This window comes from Ammospiza caudacuta, chromosome 2, assembly GCF_027887145.1.
Source record: "Ammospiza caudacuta isolate bAmmCau1 chromosome 2, bAmmCau1.pri, whole genome shotgun sequence".
NCBI classification, from domain to species: Eukaryota; Metazoa; Chordata; class Aves; order Passeriformes; family Passerellidae; genus Ammospiza; species Ammospiza caudacuta.
Window position 1 is genome coordinate 19719300 of NC_080594.1, and position 27658 is coordinate 19746957.

General features: G+C 39.8%; 1 protein-coding gene across 1 annotated transcript in view; it reads right to left on the reverse strand.

Annotated features, from left to right (window-relative positions):
* Positions 1-5184: 5184 nt before the first annotated feature.
* Positions 5185-27658, reverse strand: part of LOC131572480 (uncharacterized) — a 42492-nt gene continuing 20018 nt past the window's right edge. The window contains exons 14-27 of the mRNA XM_058825682.1: positions 26234-26292; positions 24979-25077; positions 24168-24228; positions 20536-20597; positions 19568-19595; positions 17287-17333; positions 16669-16708; positions 14094-14152; positions 12840-12938; positions 12028-12088; positions 9572-11136; positions 9017-9080; positions 8776-8863; positions 5185-6699 (exon numbers count right to left, since the gene is read on the reverse strand). Coding sequence (XP_058681665.1) covers positions 6654-6699; positions 8776-8863; positions 9017-9080; positions 9572-11136; positions 12028-12088; positions 12840-12938; positions 14094-14152; positions 16669-16708; positions 17287-17333; positions 19568-19595; positions 20536-20597; positions 24168-24228; positions 24979-25077; positions 26234-26292 — 2378 coding nt within the window. The 3' untranslated portion in view covers positions 5185-6653. The remainder of the gene's footprint in view (positions 6700-8775; positions 8864-9016; positions 9081-9571; positions 11137-12027; positions 12089-12839; positions 12939-14093; positions 14153-16668; positions 16709-17286; positions 17334-19567; positions 19596-20535; positions 20598-24167; positions 24229-24978; positions 25078-26233; positions 26293-27658) is intronic.

The window sequence follows — 27658 nt, forward strand, 5'->3', positions numbered from 1 at the left end:
TCTGGGGAGAACCCAGTGCACTTGGGGTTAGTGCACTGTTTTGTTTTTGGCTCGTGGTGTGGGTGCCTGGGCCTATCCTGGGTACTCCATTCCTTGTAGCTATTTTGATAAACGAGAACCTCTTTCTCTGGAGAAAGTTTGGCCTCGTTCATATTCATAACAGAAGCACAACACCTCCTGGCACCCTGACTACCAGTGCTGGGGTGGATGTTCAAAGGCAAGGTTCCTTCCACTCACCATGCCACCAGTGCTACATGGAGCAAATGGAGCAAGTGGATTGCTCTAATCACATGGCGTGCCCATATTGGACACCTGAATCACCCTGGGATTCTGGAAACAATTAAAACTGGCCCGAAGGTGAAAATTTTGGTCTCACTGATGAAGAGGAACAAGAAGTGACACGTGCTGAAGAAGCTCCACCATACAACTAACTGCCAGCAGAAGACACACGCTACGCTCTTTTTACTGATGGTTCTTGCCACATTGTGAGAATGAAACAAAAGTGGAAAGCAGCCATATGGAGCCCCACATGACAGGTTGCAGAGACCACTGAAGGAAAAGGTGGATCAAGCCAACTTGCTGAACTCAAAGCCGTTCAACTTCTCTCTCTCAGCCCTGGACATTGCTGAGAGAGAGAAGTGGCCAAAGCTTTACCTTTATATTGATTCTTGGATGGTAGCCAATGCTCTGTGGGGATGGCTGGAGAGGTGGAAAGAGTCTAACTGGCAGCGTAGAGGAAAACCAAACTTGGCTGCTGATGAGTGGAAAGATATTGCTACCAGGGTAGGGAGGGTACCTGTGAAGGTCTGCCATGTAGATGCTCATGTCCCCAAGAGTAGAGCTAATGAGGAACACTGAAATAATGAGGTAGACCAAGCTGCAAAGATAGGGGTGTCCAAGATAGACCTAGATTAGGAACACAAGGGAGAGATATCCCTAGCTCGATGGGCCCATGATGCCTCAGGCCATCAGGGCAGGGATGGCACCTATAAGTGGGCATGAGACCGAGGGGTGGATCTAACCATGGACAGTATTTCTCAGGTTATCCATGACTGTGAAACGTGTGCTGCCATCAAGCAGGCCAAGCGAGTGAAGCCCCTGTGGTACGGTGGGCGGTGGTCCAAGTACAAGTATGGGGAGGCCTGGCAGATTGACTCCATCACACCGCCCCAGATACGCCAGGGCAAACGCTACATGCTGACCATGGTGGAAGCCACCACTGGATGGTTGGAAACCTACCCTGTGTCTCATGCCACGGCCCGTAACACCATCCTGGGCCTTGAAAACCAAGTCCTGTGGACACATGGTACCCCTGAGAGGACTGAGACCCATTTCAAGAACAGCCTTATCAACACTTGGGCTAGGGAACATGGCATTGAGTGGGTGTACCATATCTCCTACCACGCACCAGCTGCAGGCAAAGTGGAGAGGTACAATGGACTGCTAAAAACCATCTTGAAAGCATTAGGTGGGGGATCTTTCAAAAACTGGGAGCAGCATCTGGCAAGAGCCACATGGTTAGTTAACACCCGAGGCTCTACTAACTGAGTGGGCCCTGCCCAATCTGAGCCTTTGCAGAGAGTAGATAGAGACAAAGTCTCAGTGGTACATGTCAGAGGTTTGTTAGGGAAGACAGTTTGGATTAATTCTGCCTTGAATACAGACAAACCCATTTGTGGGGTTGTTTTTGCTCAGGGACCAGGTTGCACATGGTGGATAACGCAAAAAGATGGAAGAACACGATGTGTACCTAAGGAAGATCTGGTTGTTGGGTGAGATGTATGTGTAAGTTTTTTTTTTTTTTTCCTTTACTACCGTTGTCTAAATAGCTGTATATTGGATGTATGTGTTTGTAGAGTTAGAATATATATTAGTTTTTAGTAGTAAGCGGACGATAAGGGGTGGAATGTCCTAGGTTGACTATATGATGCTTTTATCTCCAATCATCTTGTTCTGTTTATGCTGAATAATAAGTTTTGCACCTTTAAGATGTGTTCCAGAGAGTGAAGGGGGCAGAGAAGGAGCGCGCAGTTTGCTTTCAGACCCTGAACTCACTCCTCCACATTCCTGCTCCTGGACTGTGTTGTCTGCAGGTGGACAGACAGTGGGACAGAGATCTTTGCCTTTAGTTAGTTTAGCTAGCTGAGGCAGAGAAGTTCCCTGGACTGTGGGCTTTTCCTTTTTCCCTTTTCTTTGGAGCTGTTCAAACCTGCTCTGGACTGAACACCCAGGAGAGCACCAGCAGCTGCACCTGTGGCCCACCGGGCCGGGCCTGGCCTGCGACATTTCCAGCACTGAGGGACTGATCAGAGACTGAGTGAGCTGAGCTGCTGCCTGGGGAGGGGACTTTCTGAGTTTGTCATCTCTTTTGGAGCAGCAAGGGGGTTTATTGATTAATATTGTTCAGGTTTTATTGTTTAGTAAACAGTTTTTTCCACTTTTCTCCAAGGAGGTATTTTCTCCCGGACTGGTTTGGGGGAGGGGCTGATTGAATCTGCTTTCCTAGAGGAGCCCCTTTGGGGTTCTCTCCAAAATTTACTGTGAACCAGTTAAATTCTTTACATATAGAGCAAGTTACAACCAATTAAAACATAAGAACAGGGGCTAGGTTCTAGGTTTACACTGTCTCAGTAACCTTTTCTGTTTTTCCACTGTTCCTTAAAAAAAAATTTATAGCAAAGAGAAGCAGTGTAAAGCTTTTTTTTATTAACGGTAAGCTTAGCATTCAAGTACCAGTTCAATGGAACAGTGAAGAATGAGTAAAAAAGAGGAAATATGGTGGAAAAAGCAATACTGTTTGGAAGGTTAGAAGAATGGAACTCAAAACACAAGATATCAGGTAGCACCATTGACATCTTTATAAGTTGAGGCAGATGTATTCCAGCAGCAATTATAGGATTTGATATATCACTGCAGATGTACCTGGCTAAACATACCTGGTCCAGCAGTTAGCATCGTTAGGAGAAACAACAGACTTCTGCTTGTATCATACTTCTAAGAGTCTGCTGGCTCACGTGGTGTAGGAGGATGAACTCTAAAACTAGCACCCAAAACATGGCATTAGTAGAATCTTATCTTCTAACACTTAAAAGGTTTTCCAAGAATGACCTCTTTAAATTATTTCAAAGTAATCTTCACAAAGACAATTTTGCTATGTTGAATCAAACCAACTTACTTTCCCTTACCTGTCTGAGCTGCATTGAAGTTGCTATTTAGAAGTCATACCTAGATTCAGAACAGGTCCAAACCACAAATCCAGTTGACTTCAAAATTACTTTAGAACAGAAAACAATAAATTAATTATGCAATTTCTCAATAGTAGTGTATCAAGAAATACTGGGAAATAATTACCTCAACAAATCTAAGAGGAAGATAGCTCATAAAATATATTCCCTACAGTGAATCCATGTCTGGAAAAGGAAGAAAAAAGAACCCCAAGAGCATTTCTAGAAGACAATATTTTGCTACTGTCATGGAAAGACATGCAATATCCAAATTATGAAGGGTGGAATGTGTGTGCAGAAGTTCGTATTGCAGAGAAAACTTCACTAGAGCTGGCTTCTTGTCCTAAGAACAATACTTAAGATAACAAAATTCTGGTTGTAAGAGCTAAAATAAAACCCTCCTGTATGTCTGGAAATAAAGTAAAGCCAAAGAAAACAAATTTATTCCTTCTCTGAAGCTCAGAAAGCTAGGGGCAGTGCTGATAAAACAGCAAGTACCTGATCTGACACCACTAACACAATCCCCTTGCCAAGAAAGGACACAGCAGTGAAAGTCTGTGGGACCCTCATACCTCATTCTCATGGATTTCCTCATGCAGATATACAAACTCCTCCTGAGAATTCACATATGTGAAATGAAATGTTGAAGGCAGGTATTTGTTCAGAACAGTTTTTTATTTAGAATATATACTGTGTGTCATGGTTTGACCCAGAAACAGGATTTCTGGGATGCTGTAGATAGGGCCAATGAGTGCTCAGATTTGAATATTGCCATCTGGCCCAACCACTGGGCATTGGATCCACCTCTGAGAACACAGGGTAAAAGCAGGGCTCTCCCCCTGGCAGTTTCCCTTTGGGTTTCCGGCAGGAAGGAGTTGGGTCTCTCCCCGGGCCCAGTTGCTGGCTGGGCGGGGGGAGGGGAAAAGCCATGCGGCCCGGCCCAGGAGAGGTAGGCATGGCCCCCACAAGGGTGGAAGGAAGAAGAAATGCTGGGAAGCAATGTGCAGCCTGTTCCCCCCCCTTGGAGACAGACAGAGAGAGAGAGTGCAGCCTGTGTTTGTGGCCGTTACCTTGAAATTTAGTAAACATGTGCTGGCAGCAGGCAGCCCGGCTGAGGAGATGGGGGGGGGGGGGGGGTGCAGCCAGGAGTCCAGCCGCTTGGAGGAGTTTTTAACCCTTCTTGGACAATGAAAACTTCACAGAACATTAACCCTTCCTAGACAAGTGATGAAGGTCTGGACCAGAGAGAGAGAGAGTGAGAGATGTTGGAAGAATGGAGTGGCATTTTATGCTGGACTCTTTCGTGTAGCCATGGACTGAGCCATGTTTCCGTGAGATACAGAGACTGAGTCCAGGGGGAGAAATGTCCCAGAGCCAAAGAAGATTCAGCGTGGGTACCCCTCGGCCCCAGGGGGTATATAAAATATGGGGGGGACAGATGTCCCAAAGGTGACAAGGTGAGATACAGTGCTTTTCTGGAACTGGACAAAGCATCCTTAAAAAAGACAACCCTGGAAGCAGCCCTGATTCTTGTTCGGTGGTGAGAGCACAGAACAAAGACAGAAAAGACCACCACAACACACAGGACTCCCTCTCCTCTTGAGGAACTGAAAGTTGAGCATTCTAAAGGGGTGGTACTGGACCCAGAACTGGTGGTTTTGGAAGACGTATTGTATTGGGAATTTAGTGGGGAGGAGGAGGAGAGTGTTTTTGTGAGGTTTTCATTTTCTTGTGTTTTCTTTTATTTTGTGTGTAGTTTAGTAATTGTTTTTGTAGTTTAGTTAATAAATTTTTCTTTTTTTCAAGTGGGAGCCTGCTTTGTTTATTCCTGGTCAAAATCTCACAGAAGACACCAGAGAAAGTGTATTTTCATGGGGGCATTTGGCCTTGTGCCAGTGTCAAAACTTTGACACTGTGTCATGTACAATTTTGTCAAAACACAAATGCAATTATCAAACCTATTAAACAGTATAAAATTTTATTGAACAATGAACTCTGGAAAATTTTAACATTAACACTGCATAGCAGACTCAAGTCATAGTATATAGCAATGACTTTTGGGTCTGTACTTATGCATTCAAAAAGAATGGATAGGCAGCCATTTAGGTTATTCCTTATTATTAATACAGTAAGAATCACAGCTTATCAGCAAATAAAAAGAATACAGATCACACTGTTGTTACAAATCCCGTCATATATAAACCTATTAAACAGTATAAAATTTTATTGAACAATGAACTCTGGAAAATTTTAACATTAACATTGCATAGCAGACTCAAGTCATAGTATATATCAATGACTTTTGGGTCTGTACTTATGCATTCAAAAAGAATGGATAGGCAGCCATTTAGGTTATTCCTTATTATTAATACAGTAAGAATCACAGCTTATCAGCAAATAAAAAGAATACAGATCACACTGTTGTTACAAATCCCGTCATATATAAACCTATTAAACAGTATAAAATTTTACTGAACAATGAACTCTGGAAAATTTTAACATTAACATTGCATAGCAGACTCAAGTCATAGTATATATCAATGACTTTTGGGTCTGTACTTATGCATTCAAAAAGAATGGATAGGCAGCCATTTAGGTTATTCCTTATTATTAATACAGTAAGAATCACAGCTTATCAGCAAATAAAAAGAATACAGATCACACTGTTGTTACAAATCCCGTCAAATATAAACCTATTAAACAGTATAAAATTTTATTGAACAATGAACTCTGGAAAATTTTAACATTAACATTGCATAGCAGACTCAAGTCATAGTATATAGCAATGACTTTTGGGTCTGTACTTATGCATTCAAAAAGAATGAATAGGCAGCCATTTAGGTCATTCCTTATTATTAATACAGTGATAATCAAAGCTTATCAGCAAATAAAAAGAATACAGATCACACTGTTGTTACAAATACCGTCAAATATAAACCTATTAAACTGTATAAAATTTTATTGAACAATGAACTCTGGAAAATTTTAACATTAACATTGCATAGCAGACTCAAGTCATAGTATATAGCAATGATTTTTGGGTCTGTACTTATGCATTCAAAAAGAATGAATAGGCAGCCATTTAGGTTATTCCTTACTATTAATACAGTAAGAATCAAAGCTTATCAGCAAATAAAAAGAATACAGATCACACTGTTATTACAAATACCATCAAATATAAAAATCCAACTTAGCCATCAATTGAGTACGAAGTGCCCTGTTAAAAGGGACGAACCTTTTCCCAAAGATTTGAACTACAATGAAGTATAAATCAGAACTATTTGTGTATTGCTTACATATAATTATACATCCTTGATTCTTGGAAGAAACAACACTGAATAAAACCCAACCTATATAAAACTTTTTTAACTGTAACTGTGCGTTAATGCTTCTTGGTGAGCTTTAACCAGAGAGTCATCCAAGGCATTCCTACAACTGGTCTTTCCCATCAGTGTAGCTTAGTTTCCTGTATACTCTAAGGAAAAAAAAACCAAAACCCTTGTTTAGATGACAGAGTAAATTACACAAAAATACTGTACATTTGCTGAAACTCCAGTGAATAGGATGAAATTGAAACAAATTGTCAATGCAAGGTATCTGAACATCTTGACTGTCAAGAGCAGCAGGGCTCCTTGTCTGCTTTCCTATGTGCTTTCACATGGAGAGAAAGCTTTTCATGCTATGTCATTTTAATCCCTCAGTAGTGCTACTAGATCAATCTAAGTTATGTATATCTATTAAACTTTGAGATGTAATCTTGGAATGTATTCAGAACTAGATAAAAGGTAAAGATATAAGTGAGAACACCTTGCATATTACTTAAGAAATTGCATAGATTTTCTCTCCTATTTTGAACTAATTTTGTTTACATCTGACAATTAAGTATAGCAGTAAAGCTGTAGGACAGCGTTCACACAGAGCTGTTATGAACATTTATGTTATGTTATTAGTTATGAACATTTCCTTTTCAGAAATCTCTTTCATAATCATCTTCTAGATAAAGGCAATCTGGGTCCAGATAGAAAAACATTATTCTTTTTCTTTTCACAACCATTAATTAGAAAATAGAGCATTTTTCCACATGGCTTAGGGATTGAATGTCTCAGGGATCTGAAGCCATTAAAAAGCTTCACTGCTGGGAACCATAGAAAGCTAAAAATACCACACTACAGGCCTCAGGAAGCTTTCCAGCTCACAGTCTGTTTTGGCTACAAATCAACAAACATGTCTTTGTGTAATTAAAGAAGAAAGAAATAGATTTTATTCCAGATGACTTGGAAAAAAACTCTGAAATCTTGATTCCTCTACTTATAGGCATTAAATAAAGAAAACCCATTTCATTTAAAACAGTAACTAATCTAACAGGAATGGCTGTTTTGTATGGGGAGACAGGATAATGTAGTGAGGAAAAACAAAAGGGAATCAAAGAACTGAGAAGATATTTGCTCAGTTAAGTGGGCATACTTAACATCACAGAAACATCCTTGCATACTCATCAGCTTGTCTCCAATCTTTCATTATATACTAAATAATCAAAATGTAATCTTTATCAATATTGTATGTATTTGTAAGCCTCTAAATTTAAATTCCATCTTTGCTTAAACTGAAACTTGATTTCTTTACATCATTAAACTTCCTTTCTGGGTAAATTCTCCATACAAGTAATTTAAAAAATGCTTTCAGCCTTCCTTTGACCTTCCAATTCAAACATGGTCAGTTAATGCTGATACCAGCCATATGATGATCTCAAGCATAGTGAAAATATTTCTTGACTGAGCTTGGGAAGCCAGCATAATGTCTGGTGAAAAATTACACTTATGGCAAAAAAGCATGTAAAAAATGTTTTGGTAAATAAAATCAGGAATTTTTTAGAAAGCTTTTAATGATTTAAAAATTTTTGGAATGTTAAAATGTTTGTAATTAAAAATTGAAGAGATCGGAAGCTTGATACTCCTTTAAAAGTTACTTATTTTCTATGAAAACCAGACATTTTAGGCCAGTATTCAGGGAACTGTAAAGTGTCCTGCTTCCAGAGATCTAAGTACACTGCCAGTAGCGATAATAGCAGGAGGAGAGGATCTCTGATATGTTCCAAACAGAGCCACCACTTGTTCACACAGAACCAAAATGCAGCTAATGATGCCCATCTGCACAGAGGCCAGCTTTGGCAAGTTCTTTTAAATAATAATATGCTGCACTTCTCTCTGAGAGGACTTGTCAGCTTAAACACAGAGCCACAATCAAAACAATTCTGCAGCATATCTAAAACAATAAATGCCTCTATAATGAACACCAGATAGGAATTACAGTAGGTATTCAGTCAGGTCATCTTACTGTCTTGTGCTCAGCAGCTCTCCTTGCTGGAGTCCGGCTAGTTTTGACCACAGACACTTGCCTCTCAGTGTTCAAGTCTGCAGCTGTGATTAGCTTGGGCTCTCCCACACTCATTTTCATTCTACAAAATTATGCATGTCACCTCCATATCTTTAATGCAGGCGTAGAGGAGTAAGAATTCATTTTGAAATCTCTTTTAAAAAGAGGCTATTATTACCTTGGGTGATGCTTGATCACACTTCTGAGAGAGCTGCAATTCTCCATTGCTCCAGGCCAACCAGAGTGTGCACCTGCAGTCCCAGATTCTGGTATGAAAAGGGCAGGAACAATGCTGAGTAGCATGAACATTACAGAATGTTGTTTAAATATTAGCCTATTTAAACGTTGGAAGTACTTCAATGGGCAAATTTCCTTAAGAAAATACTCTTGCATAAATTAATAAAGGGTCTGAAACTAACCTTGCAGGGAAGTGCCAGAGATACCAAGAAAACTTTGTTGTGAAGAATCATGAGGTCCAGAGCCCTGAAAATAAAGCAGCAACATATAACATTCATTAAAAGATATACTGTTTCACAGCTTGCCTCAGAAGAAATTACTGTGAATTGAAAAGAAGCGTCTGATTTAAATCAAAAAGTTTAATGATTCCTGTGAAACCCTATAAAGATTGTTTTACCTTGTCCATCTATAAAATTAATGTCATTATTTCAAAAGGATAACTCCATAACTAAGTCAATATTTGAGACCATTTTTTCCAGTGACATTGTCTATTAAAATGGAGTAAAAACTTTCATTTATACCATTTCAAATTTATTAAATATGGAGAGCTTCATCACATGGATCCAGAAGATCTGACATCCCCAAGCCCCCAGAGCTGTAAACGATCCCTACTGACCAAAAAGCACTGTAAGTATGCTACCCATAGTTAAAACAGCTTGCAGCTCTAATCCATTCTTAAGCCCTTCTCCAAGTACCTAAAGGTGCACGGTTTTTTTTCCCCCAAGCTCCTTAAATACCTGACAATGAAAGTTGCGATCAGCAAAAAAGCTGGGCTTGCTACAGTTGTATGTGCTCAAAAAATCCATGCCACTTCTCTGAAGATTACCCTCTTTACTGTGGGAAATCTCCTGACATTTGCTTGAAGAAAAACAATATTCCGGTATAAATTTCAGTCGCTTTCCTGGTGAACAAAGAGGATGGTTTTGAAAATTTCCTGCTCTTTTAGCACTGGAAATTGCAGAATAAGTTCTAACAGGAGAATTAACAAGAGCATTTACAGTTTCAGGCATCTGTATTTCTTCATATTTCCTGAAATTTGAAGCTCTCTGAAGCCCAGGAAATTTTGGAACAGACTTCCCACACAGTTTCTCAAATTCTGTATCACGCTGTTTAAGGGACCTCTCAGAATCACTTAGATTACTCTTCACTAATGTTCCTTTCTCTTCATGGCTCTGTGAGTTTAAAAGAGGTCTTGTCAATGTCAAAGGCTTGAAGTATTCCCCAGAAATCACTCTGTAGTAGAGTTCGTCAAATGCAGCATCTATTTCTTCGTCCCTCTTTAAAGAATTCTGCTTCCAGGAGGAAAATGACTCTTTGTGCTGGGAAGAAGTTATTTTTTGAGGCCATATGAACATAGTATTTGTTGATCTTGCAGGAGAAAAATTTATGGTAGACATAGAATTGTCTCTATTGCCATAGGAACTGCAAGCAGATGAACACAACTCCGAGGTACCAACACAAAAGTCCGCTTTCTGTGTCTTACTCTCTTTTACAAGATGAAACGCTCTTGAATCTGAACTGGCAGCAGATGTTATAAAACTGGGTTCTGAGAAAAGTTTGTAAGTAAATTTTTCACCTTCTATGTATTCTGAATTCTTTGGTGAGGCAATAGTCTGTAATTTATCTTCAACTAGAAATGTCTCTCCCATTCTATCCATAACATCAGGAAAAGCAGTATGTTTGAAGACTTCTTGACTTTTTCCAGATGCCAAATGTTGTTCTAAACTTGAGTCAGAGTAGTGCATTTTGGTTTCATTTGTATCAGCACAAGCATAAGACACCAGAGCAGATGAATTACTAACGGGACAACTGTCAGAACAGAATTCTCTGCTCTCATTTCCGAAAGTTGGATTTTGGTTGTCTTCACTTCTACGGCTACACATGCTGTGGAATGCCTTCTTTGGTTTCCATTTACAAGATCCGGACTCTCTCTTTTTGTCTACAGTAACATTGAGCTTTGGTCTTCTAGAATGCCGTCTCTTGGACCTTAAGTGTCCAAACATGTACTTCAACACTTTTCTCTGAGAATGCTTTGTCATAAGCTCTGTAAATATTGCTACCATTGCTGGATATAAGCCTGAAAGATCTGTACTGCTCAAGGAGCATCCCTCATCTGCAGACTGGCATCCTCCAAGGATACTATCACATGAAGTCATGTTCAGTTCTGGACAAGGTCGATGCCTGGGTGAGGCTACTGTATTTGATGGAAGGGGAACAGCAGAATGTTGTAACTGTGGATATTTGGATGAAGAACATTCATTTGAAAACTCTAGCTTCTTTCTGCAAACACCAGCTCGATTGCCTATTTCATAAAAATCAAAAGCCAAACAAAAAAACTACAGTGAGTCAAAAAAAACAAAACCAAAAAATCCAAACTTATTAAAGTACTTACAATAATATATTGTATAACTTCAAATAAACTGCATATGATTCAGATAAAGTTACTGATTATTAAAAAAAACAACCTAATACACTTCTAATCATATGGACTTCACATACTAAAGGGGAAAGAAGTTACATGTTGGAAAACAGCATTATTCAAATAGCATAATATGCAGATATTCACTGCAGAAGAAGACTTCTTTGCAATTTTGTGAAACTTTTTCAGAAGTAAAAGCCTTATCCAAAAGGTTTTGTTACTTATTTGCTGTGCTCCTTGAAAGCTTTGTACATGGCTGGTAAAAGTGCAGCCTTTATTTTCTTAAATCATGATGAAAATATTGCTTTCAGTAGTTGTTAAGCCTAAAATATTTATACTAAAACTCATAGGATTGCAACGAGACTCAGAAGCTTCTGACCAAAGTTCACTGACAAGGTACCACCTTGACTACCAACTGCCAGCAGACCCCAAGCCACAGTATTACATTCCTTGAGGTTAAAATAGGCACAACTAAAAACCACTGCCTACAGTGAGCTAAATGTAGCTGAATTTAAAACTATGCATATTAGTTCCTGAGGCTGCATGAGAAAAGTTGGATTTATACAAACAATGTATTTGCTTTCTGTTTTCAAAATAGATTTTGCCATGAGAAAAATCATGACTGACTTTCCCTTAAAATCCAGCCTATTGAAATTTTAGGCTGGATAAATAATGCCTTTGTTTAGAAGAAATTAAATATTTCTCCTAATGAATTTCAATAAAACCATTTTTAAACAAATAAATTTGACCAAAAGACAAAAGACTTAATTGTACCACGCAGTTCTTGCCCTGGCAAAGTTGAATGACGACTTTTTGACGAACTTGGAGTTGTTATCTGAAAAACATAAAAAGAAAAAAACAATCTAAACATTCTGAGCTTTTTGCATGCTAAACATATCATCAAAACCTTACTTGTGACTTCCTTGCCTCTTGCTGTTCTGGGTCATGTACAGTTATGGCCTTTTAAGGGCTCAGCCAAGTTCAGACAAAATGGAAAACATCTAGTCTAAGGCTTCAGTACGAAGTTTTAGGAGTTACTACTTTATTCTTAGAAAGCTATTCATCATTTTTTCAACTTATACATTACATGTCATGTACTAATCCCTACCCCAAATATAAGAATTTATCCATGGATATATATCTACACACACACACTTGAGTAATCTACACACCTCTGGCAGCTCCAGCAGAAAAGAGAAGCTCTATCCTGACACTTCACCTCTGACCTTCCTTGCTCCCCAAATCAACACAAAGCTAATTCTTTTTCTTTGAGCCTCTACAAAGCTCAGATTTACACTTTTAAGAAAACTGACAGCTCAAAGATCAACCTGCACATCAGGGCTCCAAGAATAACATATAAAAGTAAAAAAAAAAGGGAAAATACATTTCAAAACATTTGCTCTGTTTCTTACATTTCATAGCTCTCAAAACCCCCAGATCCTACAATATCTACACAGACATCAAGCAAAAGAACAATGGGAGAAGCACAGAGAAGTTGTGTCAGAATGCATTTAACTGCTGCCCAGGTAAAGAGCTTTTATTTTATTCTAACTAGCCAATAACTTAGAGTAGGAGAAATATCTTACCGTTATCCATTTGGGAATATTTCTCTCATCACCTTGTAATATCACATCCACTGGAACTCTTTTTTTCTTCAGGATTTGTCCATCATCTACATTCCGATTCTTAGAGGAAAACAAAATTATTAAAACACATAAAACTTATTAGCACAGGCAACTCCAAACTGATTATTCTGATTTACTGCAAACTAGTGTTCTTCAGATCAGAATATATGCAACCTGCATAAAGTTACTTTTATGTACACATTTTAAGCAAAAATCTGCCTCCCCACATGCCCCCCGGCAAAAAAAAAACCCCTATAATTCCATAGAAGGAACAATCTGTGAAGATATATAAAAAGGGATAATGAACAAGAATATTCAGGGAACAGCAAACACTGCCTTAAAGATCCTCGGATAAAAACCAACAAACAACCCAGACAAATAAAGAAAGGAGAAAGAAAGAAAGAAAAATGGCTACAAAACTCTGACAATGACACCTGCAAATCTCTACTTGTATTCCCAACATCCTGTGGGAAGCCATATACAAATTAAGGCCTATTCTGCAACAACCTTCAATGTAGAACCTCAGAGAATTTTGTAATAAAAGGCAATTCATTAGTCAAACTGTCACTTTCTGAAGCAGATTCAATTAGCTGTTGTCAGAGAGTGGACACCAGCACAGTGCTAGACAAGTGAGGAAAGTAAATCCCATTTTTGGCAACGCTATTGAAGTAGCAAACACCAGGATTAAAATGGCTTCACAAACACAAAGTGCATGTTGTATTTTTCCTCAACACTGTAAATAGTCTGGCTAGTGCTGACCATGGTCTAGTTTGGGAAGCAACGGCAGAAGATTCCAGCCTGCTTTTGTTATGGCAGCCATTATTGCTCATTTACCATTTCCTTCAAACCATGTAACCTACTTATGCTAGACCCCCAGCTGAATGACCATTCTTTTTATAAGCGCTCTCACCTTAAGATCCATCTGGTTTCTCTTTTTCCTTAGCTAGAAAAGCCTTGCTCAGGGCTGCCTGCTGATGCAGTACACTGTAGGCCTTTCTCTGGCCCACTGGTATTAGCAAGACAATAACATCACTTGTCATTGGTCTCTGTGACACTATTGATTGAACCCCTCACCTGCCAAAAATGTGCATTAAAATGCAGACAATATCAAGTCTTCCGCTGACTGCATCAGCTCATCAGGCAGGTGTAAACAACTCAAATAGTTAACAGCTTCTATTGAATCACTACATTCTATTGGACACCCAAAAGTTTTACCTTGAGATGAATTCCTTCAAATTTTCTTCCTACGGAGGCTACATCACCACCTTCTTCACCTGCAATTTGAAGGTAAATATTAACTCAAATATAGCTGAACTCAAAACAGAAATGTTTTTAAATACACATTGTGCAAGTTATTGGCTACACTGTTTTCATTCTAGAAAACAGTTTTCTGCCCTAGAACTTTAAACTGCATTGCATTTCCATTCCAATTCCAACTGGAAAGCATGGTTTGTGGCTCCATAAATGACTGCAGCAGAGCAAAGAAGGGTTAAGAAATTTTGTTTGCCATCAGTTCTTTACGATTTATATTAAATACTTCAGGGAGTGAAACATTTTTAAAGCTTTTTCTTTTGTGGCTCTCTAAGATTCATTAATCATTAATCAACCATCCCCACTACATTCCTAAATATGCCAACTGGATTTTCTCTCACGCTTCCCCTTAGTAGCTTCCTGCTGCCAAGACCACCTCAGGACTCACAAAGTGAGAAATAAGACTTGAGAATATGAAAAAGCAAGACAGACTCTGGTCACTCAGTTTTAGGTATTCTATTCTGTGGGTGGTTTGGTCAATGACATGCAACAAAATATTGTTTTCCTCGATGTAGGCAGACCTTCCAATTCATCATTAGCAAAATCAGTCGTCCATGAGCATCAAATACATGACTGCATTTTCAGCCCTGCTTTCTGAACTGCCCTGCACTCACCAGAGGGAAGGAAAAAGGAGAGGGGAATAACCCTGGCAATCGTGAGTGAAAGAAGTCTTGGTTACGGTACTACCACATCACTGCCTCGTCATACTACTCTTAAATTGCTATTTCTCTTTCTGCCATACAATCTTCTTCCTCCAGCACAACTGGGCACAAACCTGTCAGATTGCTTCCTAAATCTTCATCCACATGAACAGACTGCACTGCTACAGAAATGGGCGCTTCTTGGGATAAGGGGAACAACTCCTGTCTCACGGAATGGTTGACCCCATCACATCCATTTTAAATTATTAACAAATAGCTTGCATCAGAGCATGAGTTGATTTGTATACAAGTGGAAAATTCTTCTACGTGGGAGTCCTCCAAAATCTAATTTTAGCATATCCTCAATGTGCTGGCAATCATACTTTCAAATCACAGGATCTTCAGTAATTAGCAGTGGGCCATGGCACAGAATGGAAAACTAAAAGTATTCTCTCCAGGGAATCCAAAAGTGGTCTTCAAGGCCAAAAGGGAAATTCACTAACACCTTTGCACCTCAAAGGCAGAACAGAGAGGAAGAAAGACAACTTCCACCTTCCTCTCTCAAAACTATGACCTTTATTACAGAAAGCTATTTCACAGGAGGTGCATCCAAAACACTATCATTCTCTATCCCTTTCTCCAAATTAATTCAGTCCTCTGTGATAGCATCCTGAGAGATACAAGAAATTGTTAGATTTACTCTGCCAAGCTACTTCCTGAGAAAGCAAGAAATGGTAATCCTAATAACTTTCCCTATTAAGGACAGACTTGCTGGCCCAGGTAAGAGCTGCTCCACTTGACTTTTACCTGCTGTAGACAAGCTTTGCACACTTTCAACACAAAAATAGTGTTTAGTACCTGGAAGAAACTCTGCCTTCCCTGACTAGTGTGAAGTATTCTACATGAATACTAAAAATGGAGAACACCTGCCAAAACTAAAACTTCAGTCAAAACAGCTAAGGACTGATTTCTTCCCTTAAGTTAGTGAGCCCTATTGGTAAGCTTTGATGCATCAAAAAGCCACCAAAACCCAACCAAGAAAAAAGCGCCCTGAAAACACCCACCCTAACTTCCAACAGCCAAAACACCACAGTGCACTCAGTTTTTCATGGGAAGAATCTAGAGTCTACATCTTACAGGATTTGGAGATAGCTGGAACTCACAGCGGTTTCCAGAAATCCTCACCAGACGCTTCGCAGACCATTCGTAAGAGGAGGAGGAGGAGAAACTCATAATCATTTTATTGGATGCTGCTATGAAAACACCAGAGTCTGAAGCGCTTCACTCATTTATCCCACGAGTGCAAAATGCAAAGGAACTTACAGAAGCCAAGCTACAGGTGTCTCTGAAGTCTTTTTCCCAATTTTCATTGAGCAGGCCGAGAAATTGGCGTGCTTTCTAAATTGGCAGAAATTACTTCATCATTCAAATGCTTATTTGAAGCTATCCTCACAAATGACAGTAGGAAACATTTCCCTCAACAGGGAAGAAATGGCCAGCCTTAGAGGCAGCTATGTGGATGAGCAAGCTAACTGAATAGCAGCATAGGGAAACCCCAAGCTAACCATACTCTGGTACAACTTCCCTTTCAGCCATTAACTGCTGGCTACTGCCCAGCCATAGCTGAATCTAAGAAAAATACTCCAAGTCTTCATTTGCTCTAGAATCAAACTGTTGAATAATACCAGGTATAAATATTTTTAAAAAGTCAAAGGCAGCTCCCACTAATTAATGCAATCCAATAATTACTTGGGAATACAAGGTCAAAACCTCACTATCTTCCATTTTCTCAACAAAGTTCAATAAAGGGTAGATAAGCAGTACATGAAAGAACCCACCTGTATCAGATGCATCTGCACCAGAGTTCTCAGAAGATTCCTTAAAAGCACATGAAAGGAATTTTAATACCTGGTAGCTTAAACTGTATTCATTAGCCCATAGAATTTTCTGCTTTCACTACTTGCTCAGTTTTTGGGGGGCGGTGGGAGTAAAACCAATGCAGCTGTATTCCACAAATTGTGATCAAATCACACCATCTTTATTAACAAGTCTATACACAAACTTACTTTGAGTCAAAAGAAGCTATTCTAGACCACATGGATTGTACAAATAGTCATTTAAAAAGTTAGACCCACATATTGCCTAACTAAAAAGGCACTTGATGGTGAAGAGCCCAGATCCAATGGCTCTCTCTCCTCCTTCAAAAAAACCCTAATTAAACAGCTGAAAACCAGTACAGATATCGTGGCACAGGACCACCTGCTCATAAATGATTTCTTAGCTTTTGACTCCACAAATACATTTTCCCAAAGAGGCCAACACAGGACAGCTGGGGTTGGAAGGGACCTTAAAAATCATCTAGAACCAACCCCCTCTGTGATGGCCAGATTGCTCAAAGGCTCACCCAGCCTGGCCTGCAACACTCCATCACAACAGATGCAATGCAGCACCCATACCTGGCGTGCTGGTGAGTTCTCATCTTCAAGATCATGGCTCTGCTTCTCTGATATTTTGTAGCATGAATGGGAGAGGAAAATAAAAACTCCATTACTTTCATAACACTCACCCTCTCTTCCTATTTCTGTTTTCAATTTCTTTTATTTTTCCCTCTATTTACATCCTATCACCAGTGGCTCTAATAATTGGCTTCTTTTTCTAAATCCCTCTGGCCAATCACACTATAATGAAACACAAACCAAAGTACTCCAGCACACTTTTTGTCACTATTGAACAGTGCAGAAAACCTCTTTTGTGTGCTTCATGTTCAAGGCACTTGTGCATATCTTCTAGCATGGTGTGTGCTACTTTTACAGCAGAGTGCAATATCCTTGGTTGGCTCAAGCAGCTTTCAAAATTGTCTCTTCAGCATTTGATTATTGCAAAGTAAGTCTATTACTCTGAACTTCTTTGCATGAAATTGAAGAAATTTCACTTCTAGCCCTAATTTGTCAGACACTTTTCACAGTGGTCAACCCTACCTGCTATCATCTGAGAGTTAATTAACTCCTTCTTCTGTTAATTAATTAAATAAAGTATACAACCAATAATGTGCACAGGACAAGTCCTGTATACAAACTGCCATGTTTCCCCCAAGTTTGGATGCAGACCACTGATAATTATCCAAAGCACAATTTTCCAACCAGTGGCTATAAAACCACTCTCTCATCAAATCCAACAAGCACGTAACTAGAAGGCTCTGGCTTAAGGTTGTAACCTTCTCTGGAAATTAATCTTCATGATTTTTGCAAAACACTACTGTAACACCTCCTCAACAACATATTCTTTTAGAAGCCAGAGTGCCTCTTCCAAACACATCTGGATTGGGAACAGATGGCATTAGAAGAATAAAGTGGTGTCCAGTTGAATTCCCTTACTGAGCAAGGTCTAAGAAGCACCACAAAGCCCATTTTGTTCCCAAAAAACTCTCAAGGAAAAAAAGGCAATTTATGTAGCTGATATATGACCAAAATATCACTTCTCTGGGAGGCTGGAATTTATTCTACCTGCTCTTCCTTAACTGAGAGCTGCCATAGATGGAAAAAAAAAAAAAAAAAGTCCACCACTCAAAGGACTGTCACATTTGAATCAGTAAAGCTTGATGAAGGTGCTGGACATGCCACCCAAACAGGAAAACTTAAACCTAGCAAAATGCAGAATTGTGAGTTGGAAAAAAACAACACGAGGTATATTCTAAGGGGAGGGGTCCATTGATAGGTATTTGTTTAATGTTCAGACTTCATAGCACAAACCTTTATGTATCCTAATTTAAAACACTTAGGTCTACTTAAGAGTAAGTGAGTAAATAAAATCTGTACATTAGCATTACATCCATAGTCAGACATATCTGTTTTTTTTAGCTGGGGGTTTAAGGTGTATGGGCTGCTTTGATTTTTGGGTTCTTTTAAGGCTAACAGCAACCAAAACCAGAAAGCTCCTATGTTTTCATGTGTCTTTGTGTTTCAATTAAACAAAGCCAGAGCAATGTATGGTTTTCTTAAGCTGGAAAAAATCTGCAATGTTCTATTTTTTATGGAATATATAAATGTACAACGGAAAATACAAATCTACTCAAGCTTACGTTGTTCATAAGAAAGTTGCTCATCCAACTTTAATATTTAGTCAGAAATTTCTTTCCTAGGATGACTTGAAATAAAGTAATACTTTTCTCAAGTAACATCAGAAGCTGCAAAAACACATATTACCCATTTTTCTGCCTTTCTAGGTCATCTGAAATGGAGTACACTACATTTAAAATTAAAAAGATCAAGACTTTCTAGCATTTAAGACAACCATGCAAACTCCTTTCTGTAAGAGCTTCTAGGATATTCAGACCATGAAGTAGATTTGTAAAGATTAGCAAAATATTTATTCTAAGTAACTTTAAATACAGTATCTTTGAAAAAAAATCTAACTTTCTTTCCATGTTTTATCAGAGACTATAGCCACATTTTTGAATGACTTTGCCTCATTAGCCAAATGGAACAAGAAGTAAAGGTCAGGACCATCTGAAACTTTTTGTACCAGACCCTTACTTTCCATCTCTACATTGGCATTTTTTAGGCTGATTCAAAGCCTGTATCTGACCACTGTATGGACAAGGTTTTTGGCAGTGCTGTGGAGGAAGACTGGTGCTAGGCAGCGCTTTGTCCTCTTGTGCTCCAAATAAAACTTCTTGAGATGAATGACATAAAATATTAAAACATTTTGCAATTGATTTTTTTTGAAAAGAAACACTACCTGTTCTCCTTGGCTTTTGACTAATACGCTGCAATAGAAAAAAAAGTCAGAATAATCAAAGAATAGCAAAGTAATTTTATCCATTGTATTTATTTACTTTGCTATAGCCCACAACTACAAATCCACTCCATTTTCTCAGGTTCCCCTGGCCTAACCAGAAAAGCCAAAAGTATCTCGTAAAACTTACCTGATCATTCACTTCTTCCCTTCCTGCTGCCCCTAAAGTCACTGCAAGAACATACCTGCGCCCACAGAAGAGGCTAAGACACAGAATTTCCCTCACAGTCTTTTATGGATTTGGCTGGGAAACCTGGGCGCCAATGCTTAGGGGACTGTGCACAAGGCATTACCAGGAGTGCAAAGGGAACCCTAAATACAGCCTCCTCTTGGTCTCCATTAATCCACTCATGCTGCCTCAGACTGAACTGCATTCCTCATCATGCCCTCACTGGGTGGGGCTCAGAACAGAAAGCTGCTGTGTTACTGCCAAGGCACGCCATACAGGCCATGGGTTTACCTGACACACTGACCGGTGAGACTGCAAAGATTCTTTAATTAATTGGCATTATTTCACAGGGGAAAAAATACAGAAACCAAAGATGAAACCAGAAACCCCTGCTGAATCAAAGAACAAAGATAAATTGATTCAATGCATTAACTGCACGGAATGCATTCTGAGGAGTTCCAAAAATACCCAGTCCCAACAGACAGCAATTGAAAGAAAGAATTTCTCCAGGTTTACAAGTGGTGCTAACCACTGATAAATAGTCATCTATTTAGCCAGATGCATCGGAAACACCTAAACTATCCTAAAACTCGATTGTCAAGCAGATGATGACCTCCTCAATACCTCTGAAAATATTCTATAGCATGGCAAGATTAGAAGGTAATCCTATCTATCTATCTACCCATCCACAAAGAAATACTGCTGCATTTTGGCTGCATGGTAGGACTGTACTATTAAATACCGTAAATGCTTTCTTCCAGGTTTTAGCGTCTTTCCTTGACATACGGTCCCATCGTTTAGGTCCTAGAAAAAAACAAAAAGTAAAAATATTACCACTTACCATAATACCATCTATACTGAATATCACTCTAACAAACATTTAGGAACGACATATTACAGAATAACAAAACATTAGCAAATCTGAACTGTCTGCCACCACATTTGCTGAAGTAAAAATTTAAAGGGAAACAAACCAGGAGAATATGGCAATTCAAGCTGAGAAGTCAGGCAAGACAAAAAAGAGCAGCACATGCTGAGTCCAACAAGACTGAGCTAAAATCCAAAGAGCATTACAGCCCCATATTCAAGCAAGAGGAGAAAAGAGGCAAAAGATTTTAGCTTCTAGATTTTAGTCGATGAATGCAGACTCCATGGTATCTGAGGTTAGTCAGGGCCATAACTAAGGCTCTACGGGACCGAGATCCATACTCCTTCCTTTTTGAACAGAGATCACTAACCCAAAAGCACAACCAATCCTTTACCAATGCAAAGCTGTCTATTACAGTACTCTTGAATGCTTCCTTCCTCTCCCATTGGATAATGTGTATGACATGCAAGCCTGCCAGTCTGTAAAAACCTTTGGTGCACAAGTGGTAGTTCCCCGATCTCTCCAGGAAGTTATAAAAACTGAGACGGCAATTCATGAACGTGGTAGTTCTTATAGGGCTTCATTTTAGGGGAAGAGGAAGAAGGCCAGTCATGGAAGTGATTTTCTGGGAAGAGCTGCTGAAAACTTCTCCTGGGCCTGGCAAAACTAATTGCCGGCTGGCTCTGAGAAGAGGCACGCCGCTAAGCCAGTTAGAGAAGCTGGTAACGCCTCTATGCCAATGTATTTAAGCAGCAGAAACACCGCGAGAAGCCCTCTATCTCTGCGCTCCCCGAGGAGTGGCGCCGCTCCCTTTCCTTTCCTGGTGGAGCCTGCAGGGCCGCGCTGCGGGCCCGTCCGGCACGGCGAGGAACCACGCGGCCGACACCAGCGCCGGCAGCGGCCACGTGGCCGGGAACACGCGGCTGGAATTGGCGACCAGGGCGCTGCTGTCTTGGCAGGGCTCGCAAGGAACTCGGTTCCCTTGGCCGCTCCTGGGCGGCCGTGCTGCAGACAGACGGGCCAGGGCGGCGGCGGCTTTTCCTTCGCGCCGCCCACGCGAAGAGAAGGCGCGAAATGGAGCCGGCGGCGACCTCGCCCTCACAGCGAGCAATTCTCTCGCGCACAGCCCGGACGGGATCCGCCTTTCAACACTGCAGAACTCTGCAAAATCTTCTCGACTGATAGCACTTGAGAACACACGAACCTACAAACACCAACTCTCTCCCAAATCCAAAAAAAAGGAAGGGTGAAGACATCTGGGGACCACAACAGTGACACTAAAGCCGGTGCAAAGAAGGGATGGGGACAAGAAGAGCCCCAGGCCTCAGAGCTGAAATTCTTCTACAAGCTGTGGTGAAGATTAGAATACTACAAATTCTTTCTCTGTAATTAACGAAGTAGCTAGAAGGATGGACAATGCTCCCGAATCCCATGAAAAAGAAGCGCTCAGGGCTAGAATGTGGACATGCTGAGAAGCTGTGATCTGTGAGAGGCCTGAGCAGAGACAGAGAGGTAGAACAACCCTTGCTTTCAGAGACAGAGGAAGAGGACACTTGCTTTGATACTACAACAGCTCATCCTTAAAAATTGTAGCCCATGAACTAATGGCCCAGGGGCAAAAGGCAGTTGTGAGAAGACCACTCTGCCCATTGACACATGTCAAAGCACGTTTCAGGTGTGACTGCAACCTGTAAAAATTCACACCACATTAAAAAGTTCACAGAAAATTTCCTCCCATAGAAAGGACCCCATGGCATAGCAAGAGACTCCTCTCCCTAAGTGAACTGAAACAGAAGTTTTACAAGCCACACACTCACCAAAACCCCCATACTTTTGTCTTCCTATGCGCTCAGTGAGAAATAAAAAAAGGCAGGGGATGGTTTGGGGGGGCGGGGTAGGTAAAAGGACTCGAAAGAATTAAGTACTCTTAATTCTCATTATCATCTTTTTGATTGTGTAAATAAAATTTCCTTCATACCTTTTAAAGTGTTTTTCTCCAATTCCTTATCTCACCCCACAAGCTTTTTAATTCCTCTTTCCTCCTCCTCCTATGCTCAACCATAGCAGAGCAGAAAGAATGATTTTCTTTGGTAGATGCTGCACTGGCTTTTAGCCAGCACCAAGCCCTGACGTATCATAATCTTCATTTCAGTGATAATAAAACCTGCCAGAAACATTTAATTTCCCAGAAAAGCCACCAAGATACTAACTCACAAGTCCCACTCAAACCCATATTTATACAGAATCTATTTGAAAACAATAGCATGTTTCCCCTCAATAAGCTTTCCATAAGCATTATGGCCCTATAATGCATCAACCATCACAATGAAAAACTGGATAAATATTGTCATGGGCCCACATGGTTTGGATTCATGTTAGCCACATGGGAACATGCAATGAAAAGTTAAGCAAACTGTCTACCTACTACGCCCTGGTGCTTGGCATAGCAGAAATTAATCAGAGCAGTATTCAGAATACTAAGTGGACACAAAAAGACACAATCCATTCAAGGCCACCAATCCCTTTGCTTCCTCTCAGTCTTCTCCATTTTGATTCTACCTACAAGTCACCCATACATTATCCATTTTTTTACCCTGAAACTTGCTAATAACCATTGTCTTGTCTAAAATTGGGCATGCAATAAACTAAAAGTGCACAAGGAGTAAACAACTGGTGTTATACTGTACATATGAAACAACACACCTTTGTGAAGCTTAGTAAAATACAGTATCCGTCGCACTTAAATATTCTGCAGCTGCCAACACTTGCATGGCTTAGTAAGTCTGCACATACAGTATGCAAACATTGTAGCTTTAAGGAGTTCTTACTGTCAGGTGTATGGTAGGAGGAGGAGGAGAAGCTCATAATCGTTTTATTGGATGCTGCTATGAAAATACCAGAGTCTGAAGCACTTCACTCATTTATCCCACGAGTGCAAAAGGCAAAGGAACTTACAGAAGCCAAGCTACAGGTGCCTCTGAAATATTCTTCTAGCTATCATTGAGCAGGCCGAGAAAAATGGCGTGCTTTTTCAATTGGCAGACATTATTTCATCAGGCAAATGCTTATTTGCAGCCATCCTCACAAATCAAAGTAGGAAACATTTCCATCAACAGGGAAGAAATTGCCAGCCTTAGAGGCAGCTAAGTAGATGAGCAAGCTAATTGAATACCACAATATATAAACCCCAAGCTAATCATATACTTTACTTCAACTCCTCTTTCAGCCATTAATGCTGAGTACTTCCAAGCTAGAGCTTAGACCAAGAAAAACACTGGAAGTTTTCATTTGCTCAAGAATCAAAAATGTTGAATGTTGAATACCAGCAGAAAATATTACAAAAAGCCAGTCAAAATCTTTGGCCAGTAATTAAAGCAACCAAGTAATTCTAGGGAAATACAAAGGCAAACCTCCCCAAAAATGAAACACTTTTCCGAAACAATATTAATGAATCCAAATTTTTTAAAGAAATACATTTGACCAACAGACAAAAGACTTAATTTTACCAAGTAGTTCTTGCCCTGGCAAAGTTGAACGACGACTTTTTGACGAACTTGGAGTTGTTATCTGAAAAACATAAAAAGAAAAAAACAATCTAACATTCTGAGCTTTTTGCATGCTAAACATATCATCAAAACCTTACTTGTGACTTCCTTGCCTCTTGCTGTTCTGGGTCATGTACAGTTATGGCCTTTTAAGGGCTCAGCCAAGTTCAGACAAAATGGAAAACATCTAGTCTAAGGCTTCAGTAGGAAGCTTTAGGAGTTACTACTTTATTCTTGGAAAGCTATTCATCATTTTTTCAACTTATACATTACATGTCATGTACTAATCCCTACCCCAAATATAAGAATTTATCCATGGATATATATCTACACACACACACTTGAGTAATCTACACACCTCTGGCAGCTCCAGCAGAAAAGAGAAGCTCTATCCTGACACTTCACCTCTGACCTTCCTTGCTCCTCAAATCAACACAAAGCTAATTCTTTTTCTTTGAGCCTCTACAAAGCTCAGATTTACACTTTTAAGAAAACTGACAGCTCAAAGATCAACCTGCACATCAGGGCTCCAAGAATAACATATAAAAGTAAAAAAAAAAGGGAAAATACATTTCAAAACATTTGCTCTGTTTCTTACATTTCATAGCTCTCAAAACCCCCAGATCCTACAATATCTACACAGACATCAAGCAGAAGAACAATGGGAGAAGCACAGAGAAGTTGTGTCAGAATGCATTTAACTGCTGCCCAGGTAAAGAGCTTTTATTTTATTCTAACTAGCCAATAACTTAGAATAGGAGAAATATCTTACCGTTATCCATTTGGGAATATTTCTCTCATCACCTTGTAATATCACATCCACTGGAACTCTTTTTTTCTTCAGGATTTGTCCATCATCTACATTCCGATTCTTAGAGGAAAACAAAATTATTAAAACACATAAAACTTATTAGCACAGGCAACTCCAAACTGATTATTCTGATTTACTGCAAACTAGTGTTCTTCAGATCAGAATATATGCAACCTGCATAAAGTTATTTTTAATGTACACATTTTAAGCAAAAATCTGCCTCCCCACATGCCCCCCAGCCAAAAAAAAACCCCTATAATTCCATAGAAGGAACAATCTGTGAAGATATATAAAAAGGGATAATAAACAAGAATATTCAGGGAACAGCAAACACTGCCTTAAAGATCCTCGGATAAAAACCAACAAAAATCCAAAAAAAATAAAGAAAGGAGAAAGAAAGAAAGAAAAATGGCTACAAAACTCTGACAAGGACACCTGCAAATCTCTACTTGTATTCCCAACATCCTGTGGGAAGCCATATACAAATTAAGGCCTATTCTGCAACGACCCTCAAAGTAGAACCTCAGAGAATTTTGTAATAAAAGGCAATTCATTAGTCAAACTGTCACTTTCTGAAGCAGATTCAATTAGCTGTTGTCAGAGAGTGGACACCAGCACAGTGCTAGACAAGTGAGGAAAGTAAATCCCATTTTTGGCAACGCTATTGAAGTAGCAAACACCAGGATTAAAATGGCTTCACAAACACAAAGTGCATGTTGTATTTTTCCTCAACACTGTAAATAGTCTGGCTAGTGCTGACCATGGTCTAGTTTGGGAAGCAACGGCAGAAGATTCCAGCCTGCTTTTGTTATGGCAGCCATTATTGCTCATTTACCATTTCCTTCAAACCATGTAACCTACTTATGCTAGACCCCCAGCTGAATGACCATTCTTTTTATAAGCGCTCTCACCTTAAGATCCATCTGGTTTCTCTTTTTCCTTAGCTAGAAAAGCCTTGCTCAGGGCTGCCTGCTGATGCAGTACACTGTAGGCCTTTCTCTGGCCCACTGGTATTAGCAAGACAATAACATCACTTGTCATTGGTCTCTGTGACACTATTGATTGAACCCCTCACCTGCCAAAAATGTGCATTAAAATGCAGACAATATCAAGTCTTCTGCTGACTGCATCAGCTCATTAGGCAGGTGTAAACAACTCAAATAGTTAACAGCTTCTATTGAATCACTACATTCTATTGGACACCCAAAAGTTTTACCTTGAGATGAATTCCTTCAAGTTTTCTTCCTACGGAGGCTACATCACCACCTTCTTCACCTGCAATTTGAAGGTAAATATTAACTCAAATATAGCTGAACTCAAAACAGAAATGTTTTTAAATACACATTGTGCCAGTTATTGGCCACACTTTTTTCATTCTAGAAAACAGTTTTCTGCCCTAGAACTTTAAACTGCATTGCATTTCCATTCCAATTCCAACTGGAAAGCATGGTTTGTGGCTCCATAAATGACTGCAGCAGAGCAAAGAAGGGTTAAGAAACTTTGTTTGCCATCAGTTCTTTACGATTTATATTAAATACTTCAGGGAGTGAAACATTTTTAAAGCTTTTTCTTTTGTGGCTCTCTAAGATTCATTAATCATTAATCAACCATCCCCACTACATTCCTAAATATGCCAACTGGATTTTCTCTCACGCTTCCCCTTAGTAGCTTCCTGTTGCCAAGACCACCTCAGGACTCACAAAGTGAGAAATAAGACTTGAGAATATGAAAAAGCAAGACAGACTCTGGTCACTCAGTTTTAGGTATTCTATTCTGTGGGTGGTTTGGTCAATGACATGCAACAAAATATTGTTTTCCTCGATGTAGGCAGACCTTCCAATTCATCATTAGCAAAATCAGTCGTCCATGAGCATCAAATACATGACTGCATTTTCAGCCCTGCTTTCTGAACTGCCCTGCACTCACCAGAGGGAAGGAAAAAGGAGAGGGGAATAACCCTGGCAATCGTGAGTGAAAGAAGTCTTGGTTACGGTACTACCACATCACTGCCTCGTCATACTACTCTTAAATTGCTATTTCTCTTTCTGCCATACAATCTTCTTCCTCCAGCACAACTGGGCACAAACCTGTCAGATTGCTTCCTAAATCTTCATCCACATGAACAGACTGCACTGCTACAGAAATGGGCGCTTCTTGGGATAAGGGGAACAACTCCTGTCTCACGGAATGGTTGACCCCATCACATCCATTTTAAATTATTAACAAATAGCTTGCATCAGAGCATGAGTTGATTTGTATACAAGTGGAAAATTCTTCTACATGCGAGTCCTCCAAAATCTAATTTTAGCATATCCTCAGTGTGCTGGCAATCATACTTTCAAATCACAGGATCTTCAGTAATTAGCAGTGGGCCATGGCACAGAATGGAAAACTAAAAGTATTCTCTCCAGGGAATCCAAAAGTGGTCTTCAAGGCCAAAAGGGAAATTCACTAACACCTTTGCACCTCAAAGGCAGAACAGAGAGGAAGAAAGACAACTTCCACCTTCCTCTCTCAAAACTATGACCTTTATTACAGAAAGCTATTTCACAGGAGGTGCATCCAAAACACTATCATTCTCTATCCCTTTCTCCAAATTAATTCAGTCCTCTGTGATAGCATCCTGAGAGATACAAGAAAT